Here is a 16,656-nt window from a genome sequence, read left to right on the forward strand (position 1 = left end):
ATTAAAAAGTAAAACAGTAGGCTAATAATGTGAAATATTATAAAATATAATAATGTATAACTACTATATTTTAAAAGTATTTAAATGTATGTAGTATGAAGCATGTAGCCTAGTAGTATGTAGTAAAAGTATGCATAGTTTAGTGTTTTTGTGACTTTGGAGCCCCCTACAGTTCAGTGAGTGGAATTCACTGTCGTAAATATATACCGCTGTCTTAACTGTGCACGTGCATTCGTTGCTGCCGTAAAGTAATGCTCTATTTTCGCGGAATTTCCTACTGGTTTACCAAACTTATATGCTCTCATATTGAACAGAAGTTTTGGGGAGAGCTTGGGAAAGAAACAGGAGCCATTCACCGTATTAGAAGTCAGTACCATCAGAATAAACCGATATTTTAAGGTAAAAACTTGTGTACAGTTGCTTTAAAATTTAAAAGTACTTTAAAATCTTTAGTGTCACATGATCCTTCAAAAATCATAATTCTTCCTGATTTGATGCTCAAGGAATATTTCTTATTATTATCAATGTTGAAAATAGTTGTGTAGATAAATATTTTTGTGAAAACTGTGATACGTTTTGTTCAGGATCCTTTGATGAATAGAAAGTTCAAAAGATCAGCATTTATTTGAAATATATAACTTCTGTAACATTATAAGTGTTTTTGCTTTTACTTGTGATAAATTTTAATGCATCCTTGTTGAATAAAAGTATCATTTCCTCCCCAAAATATAAATTTCTCTCTCTAATGATAGACCTAAAATTAAATAACCTGTTAAAACAAAGCAAAATTAACATCACATTCAAAGAAACACTGATTCATCGATTTAAACTATGTATATCAATATTTATTGGCTGCTTTTTTTCCTTTCGCAGTTTAGTTTCAGTTACATAATTTATCTCAGCATTTTGAAAGGACATATACACATATTTACTTCCATTCAACATGTTCCTTTAAACCACATGTATTGTTCTGCATGATAATACCTCTATACTGCATGGGCTTCTCAGCACTAACACCCTATTATACAATCAAAGTGATATGGAAAAGATAAGCCAACAATCAAAGAAATACCAAATGTATTGTTCCTGTAGTCTTTAGAAAAGCAGGGGATAATTGTCGGTTTCCTTGACCCAGGGTTGCTTTGGTTGTAATGGCAATACATGTACGTATCCATAGAAAGCAAGGCTAGAAAAATGGAGACAATTTGATCAACATTCCCATTGCCTAAAATACAAACAAGGCTGTCCTTAGTGCAGCATGACCAAAAACATATACAATACAGGAATACAAATAAATTCAAGGTGTATTAAAATACTGATCATGGCATTAACACAGCTCTACTAAATATATACTGTAACAATTTACACCATCGTTTGAGGCCTTCCTGCTCATCTGAATGTGACAACGTGACATAACGCCATTCTCTCAACCCAAAGTAGTGACATTACTCTCTGGGAAATACATTCTAATTCAAGACAGCCAATTTTCAACTTTTTGTTCTCACTGTTTTTGTTCAGGATGATAAAGCAAGGTTTTAGAAACAATTTTCGCTCCTTGGGATGTTAGAAGCCCAGTGAGTCATGAGAGTGGGCAGACTTTAGTTTCAGCAAATAAAAACCAGAGATCACCTTTCTTAACACAACAAGCTGTCCACAAATATATAAAAAGTCATAATTTTGTTGTGGCAAGGAGAAAATCTGGTTTAGATTAAGTTGTTAAGCCTTAGTGTTTAAAGCTACAGATGGGGAAAAAATGTTTTTTTTTTCATGTTTACATAAACACTGAAACGTACATAATGTATTAACAGTATCAAAAGCATTACTTTATGTATAAACAACTTTAGAGATAAATGCATGGAATTACTGATACATTACTGATTGTATGTAATAAATGGCATATGAACAAAACATAATAGGCATATATAGTATATAAAGAGACATTAGATGCTGTCAATGCGCCCGTATTGTAAGTTTCAGCATATATGCACAACAATGCATGTGTAATAGTTCAAGAGTTGTTGATTTATATGAAATAAGAAAATAAAAATAGGACCAAACTGAGCCACTGTACAGAAGCTGTGCCCACAGAATTTTACATTATGTATCACACAAAATAGAAAGATAACTTCAGTATTCCTATTGACTGTTTAGCCAAGTTAGAGGCTTTGACTACATATTTATATAGTGAATTTTGTCTGGGAAGTACCACTTGTTTAAAATCTTTGAGGATGTGTAATTATTTGTTTCCATTGAGAAAAATCTCCGCAAAAAGCTGAAGCCTGGAAGATTTGAATGTACTTTAAGTATTTTAAATGTACTGTATATTGCCCTTGTTCCATACACACACACACACACACACACTTAAATAATAAAAAAAATCCCTGAAATAAAACTGACAAATTCTGAGTTTTAAATTCACTCATTTGGGCTTGAAACTAAACCGCTGTAAAACAAAAAAAAACTATTGCCAAAGACTAATGACAACACAGCATTCCATAAAACAGCTGATAATTTAGAGTAAACTATTTTCACACGATCTAAACCATAAACTGACCAAGATAAGCATGTGGAAGCATGCACTAGCATGTGTCACTGTACAACACCTTTTTATGGCTCTGTGTCAACCGCAGTGTTAGTGTTACAGTTTAATTCCATTTTTGTAATACTGAAGAATTTAAAATAATACTTTAAAAGGAATAGAGCGACCGAAAATGAATGTATTGTCTTACTCACCCTGTGAGTGTGTTGTTCCAACCTCCCCAAAACTCTCCTTTCATGTTTCATGGAAAAATATCAACATATGGGCAACATATACAGTATATTAAATATATCAACACATATAGTTTTTAAACTATTCATTTAGTTAATAAAAGAATTAAAATATTACTAAACTATAATAGTATCTCAGTGATACTAAAATAACACTTCATATTATTTTTTGCGATGACGTAAGGCGAGTAAATAAACAGAATTCAAATTTTTGGGTGATCTATTTCTTTAACTTCAGAAGCAGTGACTCTGAAGTTGGAAAGATTGCAAAGACGGTACTTTGTTTTACTCTATCTGCTCTTCGGTATGAATACAAATGCCTTGGAAACCAACTTAGCCTAATATGGAAATGGTTACGAAATAAAGCGATATTCCACGGCTCTACGACAAAGTGTAAACAACAAGGCCATCAGTGAAGAATCAGCTAAAGCCTACTAAATGTGACTCAACCCCTCTGGGATATAAGAATACTAAACGGAAAACACAGCTTACGTTGTGGTAAAATAATATTAGCAAACGCTCGTTAGAAAAATCCTTTCTTCGTAAAGGGGTATTTGCTGTGAAACACTGAAACCAACGATGGTGTTTTCTTTAATGGAAGTAGCATATGCCTGTCTGACTCCGTCAACAGCTTTATGTGTTCCTTTCCAAATACTCCTGAGCGACTCTTGATTTGGGGATTATAAATGTAGGATACCCCAAAGCTTGTGAATCTTTATAAGCATGATTATCCATCCTAAAGTACCATGTTCTACATAATAATCACGAGAAGCACACAAAGGATATTCACAGCAGTCTTTACAGGTTCATGTCACAATTACTCCCTCAATCTCACGTCTAGAACTGAAGTGTATTTACAGATTTAAATTGGCACTTGACAATTACATATGGACATCCGCCGTTAGCTCTTTGCTTCAAAAATATGATTTTAACTGGCAGCTCTCTGCAGTGTTCCTGGAGGCTGTTTGTGTGTTCTTTCGCTTTTTAACATTTCCTTTCTTTGTACATTTTTTTTTCTTGCGTTACAGGAACAAGGTGCGCTCCTCCCCAGCGTACTGGGTTTGACGTTTCCTTGTTGCCTGGGGAATTAAAAGCCTTTAGTCCAGAGAAAGCAGCGGCTGCATGTTTTCTTCTTCGCTTTTCACTTTTTCTGGTCGTTTCAGGACACCTGGTTCCACCACGGACTGGGACCTGTGGGTATAAATAAAATATGAATGAACCGGATTTCAAGATGCACAACTGAGAAATGAAAAATCCTGGGAGTGCACTGAAAAGCCAGGATACAAAATTGAATCTAAACCTCAAAATAAACAAGAAAAGTAATGACATTTATTAGAAAAATGTATTAGATTATTATTTATTACATTCTTTAAATTATTACTAAATATTTTAAAGAATGTATAATGTGTAATATTTCTAGGCTGCTAATCAAATAAAAAAATCAGGAATAGTTCAACCAAAAATCTTAATTTGCTGAAAATGTACTCACTTTCAAGACATTCAAGATGTAGATGAGAGTGATTTGGATAAATTTAGCATTGCATCACTTGCTCACCAATGGATCCTCTGCAGTGAATGTGTGCCGTCAGAATGAGAGTCCAAACAGCTGATAAAAATAATCCACAAGTAATCTACTCCCCTCCAGTCCATCAATTAACATCTTGTGAAGTGAAAACCATCGTTTCTGGTCAAAATACTGAGAGTCCATAATCAATAAAAACACTTCCTCTACTGGAAAAAGTACATCCCCTGTTGTCTGCTCACATCATCAAAATCCACCATAATATTTGTTTGTAACTGTTTTGGACTGTTTTTGCTTGTAAAAATTCTCTCCTGATTCAGACAAGACAACTTTCATCCTCTGGAAAAAGTAATATTATGGATAAAGGATATTTTAGCTGGAAACAATGGACTGACATCGTGTGGATTTCTTGTGGATTATTGTGATGTTTTTATCAGCTGTTTGGACTGTCATTCTGACGGCACCCATTCACTGCAGAGGATCCATTGGTGAGCAAGTGATGAAAGGCTAAATTTCTCCAAATCTGTTCTGAAGAAAAAACAAACTCATCTACATCTTTGATGTCCTGAGAATCAGTACATTTTCAGCAGATTTGCATTTTTGAGTGAAATATTCCTTTAAAGCAAAAGAGGACATACCTAATATGAAAAATAAATGGATGGATGGATGGATGGGTGGGTACCAAATAGTAACATTCACTCTCAGATATTTGGATCCCAATGAAACATTTAGGTACATAAACAGAGCACTGCATGCTCAGCGGTACAAATTAATGATGCATTGTGCATGTCACAAGCATTTAAAGTGAAGGATGTGTAATGGAACATGTCATCTTAGTGCACCGTGTTGGCCTACTTTTGATTTAGCCCTCTCGTAGAGGCATAAGAAGCTTTGAGGACAGTGTGCTGTCGTTCATCATACACAGATCTGGGGCACTTTCCTCTGACTGACGCATTTATGTATGAACTATGATTGTAATCATGATAATTCAACAAAAACTGATGTTTCTTATCAAGCAACTGCTAGATTTAACTAAATAAATCATTTTTTTCACTGCATTTAACTTCAGCAATGTGATGTATTTGATGTACTAAATATTCAGAAGGAAATAATGTAGGACAGGGTGATTCCACCGGGAACTGACTGGATTGTGAAAAGTGGGCTATGATATGTTAGAGGTAATATACAGTCATCCAGTCATTACTGAAAAAAAGAAATTATATATATATATATATATATATGCAGTAAGTATTTATGAACAATAAAAATACTTTCCTTTATTCAAAAAGTAAATAATTTTTTTTTTTGTGTTGACTTTAAAAGATAGGACTGGTCTAATTTGCCTTTTAAAATATACAGCAGTAAGACCCCAAAGGAACAAATTAAAGGTGCAGTAAGGGTTTTTTTTTTTCTCAAATACCAAACATGAAATAAACTACCTGACAGATTTCACTGAAATGTGTGTCTGGAGAAATCCCACCTGTCTCTGTGACAGACCTAGACTCAGCAAACAGCAAAAAATGTCTGTGGCAAAGTCTGAAATCACTTACAGCAACCTACCAACCATAATAACACAAAATATCTCTTGAGGATAATGAACTACATCGTTTTTCAACTAACAAATCACAGAATGATGCACATAAGCTGTTAAACTAACATCACAGCAAGAATCCATGCTATTTGAGTGCAACCCAATGCACACACAAGAGAAAACTGTGTTGGCAAGTGATGTCCATGTGACCTTTCCAGAGCAGACAAATATGACGAAGTGTGGTTTTAATTATTCTGAATAATTTACCCTTTGGAAGATTGTGGGAGGTGTTAGCTTTTTAAAATCAGCCATTCCTAGGCTCACACTTATTTTAACACAATGACATTTTAGGGAGTATTAGGAAGTGGAAATTTAAACCACTGAGTGAATACTATATAACTCTGTTGCTTGATTCATCACTGACTGGAAGTAGAAATGTCAGTGGTGATGCATCTTGCAAGTATGAAAATGGCAACAGCTGCACTGACAAATTAATTGATTATCTTAAGACATTGCCTTGGGCCTATTTTTTAGAATTACTAGAAACTAATGGTAAATAATAATAATAATATAAATGCAAAAAAATAATATACAATATTTTTCTACAATTTTTATTATTCTTCTGTCACTTTTACATTATATATATATAGATTTCAGATGCAAAAGCCTCTAAGTGGCGTTTGAAACTTTCTTCTAAAATGAACATTTTTATCAGGCTCCTATGTGTGGTTCAGTAATTACAAATATATAAAAAACAAAGCCAATAAATTACAAGAAAAATTACAAAAAATACAAAAAACTGAAAATATAAAAATAAAAGCGAATTTAATATATTCATAAATACTATAATAATATATATAAATAATACTAAGATAACAACTAATACTAAAACATTCCACTATGCTAAATAAAACTGCAAAAATAGATAAATAGATGCACTTAAATTAAAACTATTAAAAATGGTTTGGCGTAACTAAAATAAAGCTGAAAATAAAATAATGTTATATGAAATTTAAACTTAAAAAACTTAAAAACGAAACATTTTGCATTAGCAACTGACTGAAATAAAGTTAAATAAGTTGAAAAAATAAGTTGAAGTATTAAATTTACTAAAACTAAAAAATGAAATAAAAATAAACTAAGCTAAATACAAATATATAAAAAACAAAGCCAATAAATTACAAGAAAAATTACAAAAAATACAAAAAACTGAAAATATAAAAATAAAAGCTAATTTAATATATTCATAAATATTATAATAATATATATAAATAATACTAAAACATTCCACTATGCTAAATAAAACTGCAAAAATAGATAAATAGATGCACTGAAAAGCTAGAACATCAAGTAACTGACCTCTTCATAGTTTTGGGGGACAGGTCTTTCTCCAGGTCTTTGACAGACAAGGTATAGGATTCGGGGCAGTAGTCCGTCTCCTCGTCATACGCGTGGTCAAGCAACGTTCTGGCCCAGGTGCCCATGTCGTAAGGAGGCAGCATGCCACCCAGCTCAGACGGCAGAATCTCAGGCAAGATCAGCTGGTGCAAGCTGTTCAGATTGTTTCCATGCATGAAAATCTAAATATACAACACATAAAATATTGTTATTTGCCTGGTTATTTTTTCATAGTAACTGTAAGCTGCAGCTTGTACTGTTTATCATTCAGTGGTTTGCACTAAATTCTGTGGCATTGCATTGTGCATTTTTTTGCATGAACATCAAAAGCCTGTATATTTTAGTGTTTATCACATCACATGTACATAAACAGAGCAGTTAACAATTATATGTGATAAAATTGATTTCAGAAAAGTCTGAAAATTAAAAAGTACTCTCACCCTTTTTCTTGTTTTGTCCTTGAGAAAAGGCCGGATGACTGTGTACAAAGCGTGGATGTACCAAGGTTGGTTGACAAAATGAATCCCTCCAAACCTTGCTGGAAAGCTATCCTGTGGGTAGTAGAGAAAATAAATAAACTAAATTTATTATCATGTTTAACATACTTATAAAATATTATAATATTATTATATAAATAATATTTTATAAAACTTTCAAAATTACAATTAAAACTATTAAAAATTGTATAGAACAACTGAAATAAAGCTGAAAATAAAAGAATGAAATAAAATAAATTAAAATAAAATAAAAAATGTAACTAGTTCACTCACTTTTGCTTAAAATGAAACCAGACTGTACACTGAAAAAAATGGTGGTATAAACAATTTTCACTCAGAAATTGCTAGTAAAGCATAAAAAACAACACACAGAATTGTGAAATTTTGAAGTAGAGAAACTGAAATAGTATATTCTTGTAAAATATACTCCAATAATCCTTGTTGTATTTACTACTTGAAAATGTACAGTGTGTGTAATTTTATGTAAATGAATGTTTATGCATATTTTGTAATTGCTAGAATTTGTGAGGAGAAAAAATCAGATTACATGACACCAATGACCACCTCTCCCCCCACAACCTTAGATTTTTCAGAGTTACTGATGCTCATTTGTAGTACCTTGAGACAAGTTCATGATTCCACAGAGGATTACACCAAAAAGCGGGCATAATTCCCATTGCTCCTGATATCACACTGCTGAAGTTGATAAATACTTTGCTGTGTTCACTAATCTGCCCTGAACAGTAATCCATATTCATAAAGCTGACTGCAAGGGTTCCGGGAAGCTTCATAATGATGCTGTCTTGCGGTCGTTCGCTAAGCTCACAAAAATCAAGACGCAAGTAATGACGGTAAAGACTTACAGAATGTAAACTTGTGTCTAGTTAAGTCATGAGAAAGCAGCCCCTCATGCTTAGGCTGCATTTATTTGAACAAAAATACAGTAAAAACAGTCATATTGTGACTTGTGTGAAAATTTAATTTATTCCTGTGATGCCAAACAAGCTGAATTTTCAGAATCATTACTCCAGTCTTCAGTGTCACACGATCCTTCAAAAATCATTCTAATATGTGACCCTGGACCACAAAACCAGTCATAAGGCTCAATTTTTTTAAATTGAGATTTATGCATCATCTGAAAGCTATAAATAAACTTTCCATTGATTTATGCTTTGTTAGGATAGGACAATATTTGGCCGAGATACAACTATTTGAAAATCTAGAATCTGAGGGTGCCAAAAATCAAAATATTGAGAAAATAGCCTTTAAAGTTGTCCAAATGAAGTTCTATGCAATGCATATTACTAATCAAAAATTACGTTTTGATATATTTACGTGGGAAATTGACAAAATAGCTTCATGGAACATGCACTTTACTTAATATCCTAATGATTTTTGGCATAAAATAGCAATAGATAATTTTGACCCATACAATGTATTGTTGGCTATTAAATACACCCGTGTGACTTAAGACAGGTTTTGTGGTCCAGGGTCACATATGATGATTTGGTGCTCAAGATGCCAAATTTTTAAATTCAGTGCCCATCATCACATCATGGCCTTGTTTACTGCTTCTCATTGACTCTCATATCATAACAGAACTGTGTTGTTGGTGCCACTGGCGTAATGCCGATGATGGACAGCTGCAAGCAAGCGGGCCGTAGCCACCGCGGCCCCCTGGACAGTGTCCGGCAGCAAATCTGGCACTGGATCTGACAAAGAAGCAAGTGATGGTGCAAACGCATGCCGATTGGCCGGTGCTTCAAAGGAGGGGCTATAAGGCATTTGCCAGCAGGTGGTGTCGGCACACACGATGATATCTCTGCTCTGAGACCCTGCTGCTACTGAGCGAGATAAAGGTCTCAGCTGCATTAAACATGAATAGCTAAACTCTGGTGTGAGCTGGTGAAACCCGATTGATCTGTGTCCCTGTAGTGTGACAGTGGGAGGAGACAGAGGTAACGGGGGAGGGGAAGCTGCCATAATGCTCTCTTTGCTGGATTCTAGAATTCAGAATTCACATCGTCTGATCCTGCAATGCTGAAAAAGCATTATTAAATGTAAAAGTTAACAGACATGAGTTCTCAGGATTAAGCTGGGGCTCGGTTCTACAACCTAGTGAGCTGAATTGCAGTCTACACTAAAAAGGTGTAGATTTAACTCAAAAATTGCTAGTAAATTTCACAATGAATTGCAAAGAAACAGCAAGTAGCAGTGAATTAAACATGAAATTTTAAAGCAGAAATATTGAAATACGTACTCCAATCATCTTTGAATTACAGCTTCTTTTTTTTCTTCTTTTTTTTACAGTTTACTGTCTAGGCTTCAAAAGCAGCATCCCTAACACTTCAAAAGCAGCATCATGGAAAATCTCTACATAGGCAGCAACTAATACAAATCATACAAAAACTGACATGAGCTGAATAATGACGCGGTTGTTCTCGCAGTTGTTCTTTCATATTTAATGAACCTGGGCAAATATTGAAATGAACTGAAACAACACTGAACTAAAGTGAGCTGAATATGACACTACTGCCTTCTGCAGCGCCGCTTTACAGCTAAAATTGAATTTGTTTCCCTCAAAAATGAAAATTTAAAAAATGAAAAACCCTCATGCTGTTCAACAAAATCATACAGATATAGAAAACACTAATTGTGAGTAAATGGTGACAGAATTTCCAAACAATGGCTTTACTATTGAAAACCAACAGGTTTGCTAAACAAATGTTTACTAAATAAATGAAAAAAGGTGCACATTAAACAAAAGTGGTGCTCGGGGACCAATGTCCACTTTATGCTGACAGACAAAAAGTCTATGTCTAAGACTGCAGAAGACTATTTATATTTTGGGATCGAGAAAACTTTATTTTTCTCCTCTAAATGCTCTTAGAAAACAGGTTTCATATCCAGGAATCCTGTCACCAAAACTAGGACAGCTAGCTTCGCAAATTCAGTTAGGATGAACGTCACATACTATAATTAATATTCATGAGCGAAGTCATGCTTGGCACTGTTTGTGCACTGAGCTACTGACAAAACATTAACTAAAGTAATTGTTGAGAAAAATGTGCAGCTTTATATACATAGTTGTCACTGTAAAATTTCAGGCCAAATTATTGAAAAAAAAAATGCAGGAGTGGAATTTAAAAGCGTCATATGTTTTTGTTATGGATTGTTTCTACAGTCCTGCATAAAATACTTTTTACAGAAGGTCACCACAGCAAGTCAGTGAGCTGTCCTAGTTTCAGTGACAGGATTCCTGGATATGAGATCTGATTTCTAAAAGTCTTAAGAGGCAAAAAAAACAAAGGTTTTGTGACCCTAAAATACAAATAGTCTTCTGTAGCCAGACTTTTTAATCTATCAGCATAAAATGGTCCACATTCTAGCCTATTCTGCTCAAGAATCACTTACTTTTTAACAAAAGACTTGTTTACAAGTGTTACCGCTAGTTTTGAGAACATTATTTAACATGCAAAATGAATTGATTCAACACAACCTAATTTTGATGCAGTTACACTTAAACAATAAATAAATACAAATAAAATAAAATCAATATTTTCCAGTAATAACATCTAAACATCCTTAAATTTTAGGGAAACTACTGTAGATGTTACGGGGCTGACAAGACGGGAGACGTGCGTATCCATATGCAAGCTTTTATTTAAAGCAGAAGAGGTCAGAAACACAGGCAGGGTCGAACAATGGCAAACAGGTATATGGCGGGCAAGACACAAGAATAATCCTAGGGCTAGCGTAGGTCAACGCTCTGATGGCAAGCAGACGGAAGTTCATGGACCGGATTCGTGACAGTAGATAAGATCTGAAAAGACGTCTCATTTTCTGAGAAATCTAACAAAACAGAATGAGGTTTATGCTTAAAACCTTAAAACAAGGAAATTTTGTTTGCCAGTTGAAAACCAAAGTATTTGTTCTCCCTTTAAATTAAATACAAACCCAATTCCAAAAAAGTTGGGACACTGTACAAATTGTGAGTAAAAAAGGAATGGAATAATTTACAAATCTCATAAACTTATATTTTATTCACAATAGAATATAGATAACATATCAAATGTTGAAAGTGAGACATTTTGAAATGTCATGCCAAATATTGGCTCATTTTGGATTTCATGAGAGCTACACATTCCAAAAAAGTTGGGACAGGTAGCAATAAGAGGCCGGAAAAGTTAAATGTACATATAAGGAACAGCTGGAGGACCAATTTGCAACTTATTAGGTCAATTGGCAACATGATTGGGTATAAAAAGAGCCTCTCAGAGTGGCAGTGTCTCTCAGAAGTCAAGATGGGCAGAGGATCACCAATTCCCCCAATGCTGCGGCGAAAAATAGTGGAGCAATATCAGAAAGGAGTTTCTCAGAGAAAAATTGCAAAGAGTTTGAAGTTATCATCATCTACAGTGCATAATATCATCCAAAGATTCAGAGAATCTGGAACAATCTCTGTGCGTAAGGGTCAAGGCCGGAAAACCATACTGGATGCCCGCACATTTCACTTTGAAATACGTTTTTCTCTTTTTTTCATTGCCAGGTATTTATTTTTTAGTGTAGTTTTAGATATTTATATTCACTTTCAATGAAATAATAATCAAAATTCTTATAGCAACTAATTTAAGATATCATATTAGATAATCATAAATAAAACCATTTTATTTGACAGACAAGTGAAGACATTGTTGTTACCCAATGAAAACTCAAAAAACTCAGAAACTCTATCAAATCTATTCCTTATTCTCCATTGCGCAAGCTCATTGTAGCAACAACATTATTTCCCGGTGAACGTCCCTGGTGTAAAATGAACCAGGCAGTCCATGAGCTGTTTTTGAAGCTGAGGCTAACATACAAACAGTTAGCATCCCGTTAGCAATACTATGTCTAAAACTAAGACAAATTAACCATAACTGCGCGAACCAGTAATACGAAGCTTCACGCTCTGACACATACCATTGCTCACATCAATAATTGAGCTCTACAAGAGACATTTTATCTACACTTGCCAGATCCAGCCCACTGAGCCTAGCAACGCAAGGCCGCTAACACAAAGACGAAGCTCTACTCACTAGCTGACAGCTCTCCTACAGATCAGAACAGCCCCGTTATAGTGCGATAAACAGCACGACCATAACTGTGCCACTTTGCAGAGAGCAAAACAATTAGTCTAACTCCAGTCCTGCAAGCCCCGATGTGTCTAGCGCCGTTTCCCAGATAAGCAAGACGCGTAGAAGCTCTCTGCTTTCTGGGAGGCAGCAGTGGATCTTAGCATCCAGATGAGCCAGTCGAACCAACTGACATAAGAGATGCAAACTCTTTCCATGTGCAAGTTGCTCTGTTGATTAAATAGGGACTGAGAAGGGCCCTCTTCCCTGGATCACGCTTTGCTGTATTTGCTTATGGGACAAAGATTGCTGGGAACTATAAATATTGCACAGACCTCATGCCCTGAGCACATAGCTGTTCAAGCAAAGACAATGAACTTGACTGAAATCTCTTTGGATTGGGAAGCACAAATTAAGAAGAATGCATTGGTGTTGGAAATAATTTAAAGCACTGTACTCTTAAAGATAAAGTTTCTTTATTCAATGATTCCATGATGAACATTTAACATCCATGGAACCCATCTATTCCACAAAAGGTTCTACATAGAGGAAAAATGTTCAATGTTCTTTAGAGTACTAAAATGTTCTTGCGCAATGAGAACAAAATGGTTCTTTTAAAAACCTTTATTTCGTAGTTCAGCCAAAAATGAATGAGGATGAGTAAATGATGACAGAATTGTAGTTTTGGGTGAACTATCCCTTTAAGAGAAGTTACATTCTATAAGAGACATTACTTGTGGCAAAGTTGTAATGCTCGTGTGCCACTGAAAGGACTTTAAATCCATCTGTTGAATAAGTTACCAAAAAATAAAATAAAATAAAACAGCACTCATATTAATATTAAAGTAGAATAATTGCTAATACTCCAACAACTGACATCAGTCCCAGACAAGCAATAAAAAACCCTTTACAGTGCAATAAAAAAGTACACACAACTAATACCAACAAATACAATTAAATTAAATTAAATTAAATGCATTATATAAATAACATATTATTATTATTATTATTATATAAAATAATTGCTGATACTTCAACAACTGACACCAGACAAGCAATAATAATAATAATAATAAACTTACAGTGTAATAAAAATGTCAATAAAACAAAAAAGTTCATCAAAATAGTCAAGTTGTGTTTAATGAACTATATCTGGTTGTCTGTATTCATTTTTTAACTAAACTGCATACACACAACTTAAATAAAATAAAATAAAATAAAATTTTAAAATATTATTATTATTATTAATGATAATAATAACAATAACAATAATTGTTGCTGATACTCCAAAAATCAAATAAAATACAATTTTAAAATATTATTATTATTATTATTAATGATAATAATAACAATAACAATAATAATAATTGTTGCTGATACTCCAACAACTGTCAGTCTCAGCAGTAAAAAACCTTTACAGTGCAATAAAATGACTTTTTTTATGGGAATGCAACAATGTGATGCATGTCAGTCTGTCAGGACAATGAACTTCTTGTGCTTTCTAAGATGCACTTTCAGTGCCCTACATAGAAACACGCACATACGGCCACAGTAGCTGAGTGACATGAGTGCGTCTCTCTCTGTGAGCACAGCCCATCTGGAGGGTGCATAGCATGGCGGTTGGACAGGTTGCCAGGGAAACTCGGCATGAGGTGGGCTGGGGAAGATTGGCCCATTGTGATTGGCTGCCAAGCGTGGATTATTTCTCAAGACTAAGAGAGACAAAAGGCATGTCCAAAGCACAGAAGCAAACAACAGAGGCTGGAACAACAAAGCACTGCTCCAGGAAAACCAAGACCACTTTCTCTTACTTCTATTCGACTCAGGAGTATGTTTCTGTTTATTGATTTTGCTAAGAACAGCCATTTTCTGTGCATCAAGTGTTCTTTACTGAACCACCATTTGCTAGGGAGCGTATATGATAGATGCATCTACTGTAAATTGAACAATAAACACATATTACCTCAGATAACACAAAATGGCCATTGCCTGCAAACCATGAGGATTTCTGAGAAGAATCCATTAGTTATTTTTTTTCAACCCTGTTAAAACACATGATAGTTTCTGGCAGAAAAAAAGGAATTTTCAATAGCAACAGATTCTAGTTCATCAAATGGACTCAACAGAAAAAAATAAAAATGAGCAGAGAACATAAGGGACTTATATATATTCTATCCTCTTCCTTCTGTCCACATTCTTCTATTCTTACTGTTTCTGTCACTCTGTCTCTATCTGTCATATGTGTTGACTCAATGATATGACAATAAACTAAGCTAAAACACCAAAAAGCACTGAGCCATCAAAAAAAAAAAACGGATTTGATGCTTCATTACATTGGTGATTAAGACAGGCAGATGTCCATATGAACAATGCCATCCATCAGATTGATGTAACGCTTCACATGACCCTGCACTTTTGGGTCGGAGAGCTGTGCGATTTCCCCTCCGGCTCTAAACGTCATGTTTAATGACTCAATGTGCATACTGTGGGTCTGTCAGTGTCAAAATACAACCATGGGGCATCACAGCTCTCATTCTAGCATTCTATAACTCAGTAATATTCTCTAGCAATAATCTTCTGACCTATAAGCATTTAGGAAATGCTGTCAGCATACACTGCTCTTCAAAAGTTAAGATTTGTTAATGTTTTTGAAAGAAGTCTCTTTTTCTTACCAAGGCTGCATTTATTTAATCAAAAATGCTGTAAAAAAATTTGAAATATTATTACAATTTAAAATAACTTGTTTCTGTTGTAATACATTTAAGTTAGAATTTATTCCTGTGATGGCAAAGCTGAATTTTCAGCAGATATTTTTGTAGTCTTCAGTATCAAATTATCCTTCAGAAATAATTCTAATATGCTGATTTGGTGCTCAAGAAATATTTCTTATTATTATCAATGATGAAAACAGTGCAGCTTAATATTTTTGTGAAACCATGATGCAGTTTTTTCAGGATTCTTAAAAAAATTAATAGAAAGTTCAAAAGAACTTTGAAGTTGCATTAATAATTGATATATATATAAAGGGAAGGACCTTTCCCTCTTGGAGTATGCTGTGGCGTTCAGCCATCGTGCCATTTTAACGGCTTTCGACGACGCTGCGCAGCACCGGACTGTGCTGGAGGGAGGCTATCATCCGGTGTCTGGAGAGCGTCTACCCCCGATCCAGAACACAGACAGACCCAATGCCCAGCCCACCATCTCCCCGGTGTACGGAGCACAAGCCCGAGCCCACCACTGATGGAGAGCCGGCTACAACGCCCGCCACGAGGGAGAAAGCCGTGGACACCTGCACCGTGGCTGAGGGTGAGCTGAGAAGGGATTTGGGTGAATGGAAGACTTTATTGACTTGTATACTGACCTGCCCCCTCTCCTCCCTCCTCCGTCGGTGACCTCTGTCCCTCCTCCGCCTCCAGCCTCTAAGCCCCGGGCTCCTCCTCGGCCTGTCGACCCAGCGGCTCCACCATGGCTCCTAGCTCCCTCCTCTCTGCCGTGGCCCATCAGTCCACTGGCTCCACCAGGCTCCCTCATCCCTCCGGCTCCACCTTGGTCTGTCATCGACCATCCTGCGCCTCGGGACTCCACTCCTCCAGCTGCACCTCGTCCCTCCGTCCCCGTCAGGCTCCTCCTTCCCTTCGGCTCCATCTTGGTCCTCTGTCGCTCCGGCTCCAGCACGGCCTTCTGGATCCCCGCCTCCATATCGGTCTCCTGAGCCATCTGCTCCGCCTTGGCCCTCTGGATCCTCTGTGTCGCCCTGGTTCATCGTCTCTCCGCCTTGGTCTCCTCCGCCACCTGCTCCGCCGCCGTTGGTCGGCCCCCTGGAGT

The 16,656-nt window shown here is 35.7% G+C and overlaps 1 protein-coding gene and 1 long non-coding RNA gene across 2 annotated transcripts in view; both read right to left on the minus strand.

The window, feature by feature from the left end:
• The window catches only part of LOC107727618 (uncharacterized), a 17,466-nt gene extending 14,590 nt beyond the window's left edge, over positions 1-2,876 (minus strand). Inside the window, exons 1-2 of the long non-coding RNA XR_001638376.1 lie at positions 2,810-2,876; positions 925-931 (exon numbers count right to left, since the gene is read on the minus strand). This is a non-coding gene — a long non-coding RNA (uncharacterized LOC107727618). The remainder of the gene's footprint in view (positions 1-924; positions 932-2,809) is intronic.
• A 661-nt stretch (positions 2,877-3,537) lies between these two features.
• The window catches only part of clvs2 (clavesin 2), a 19,024-nt gene continuing 5,905 nt past the window's right edge, over positions 3,538-16,656 (minus strand). The window contains exons 3-5 of the mRNA XM_016537538.1: positions 7,661-7,771; positions 7,182-7,402; positions 3,538-3,960 (exon numbers count right to left, since the gene is read on the minus strand). Coding sequence (XP_016393024.1) covers positions 3,867-3,960; positions 7,182-7,402; positions 7,661-7,771 — 426 coding nt within the window. The 3' untranslated portion in view covers positions 3,538-3,866. The remainder of the gene's footprint in view (positions 3,961-7,181; positions 7,403-7,660; positions 7,772-16,656) is intronic.

The sequence above is a fragment of the Sinocyclocheilus rhinocerous genome, unplaced genomic scaffold (genome assembly GCF_001515625.1).
Source record: "Sinocyclocheilus rhinocerous isolate Xijiao unplaced genomic scaffold, SAMN03320098_v1.1 scaffold185, whole genome shotgun sequence".
Taxonomy (NCBI): Eukaryota; Metazoa; Chordata; class Actinopteri; order Cypriniformes; family Cyprinidae; genus Sinocyclocheilus; species Sinocyclocheilus rhinocerous.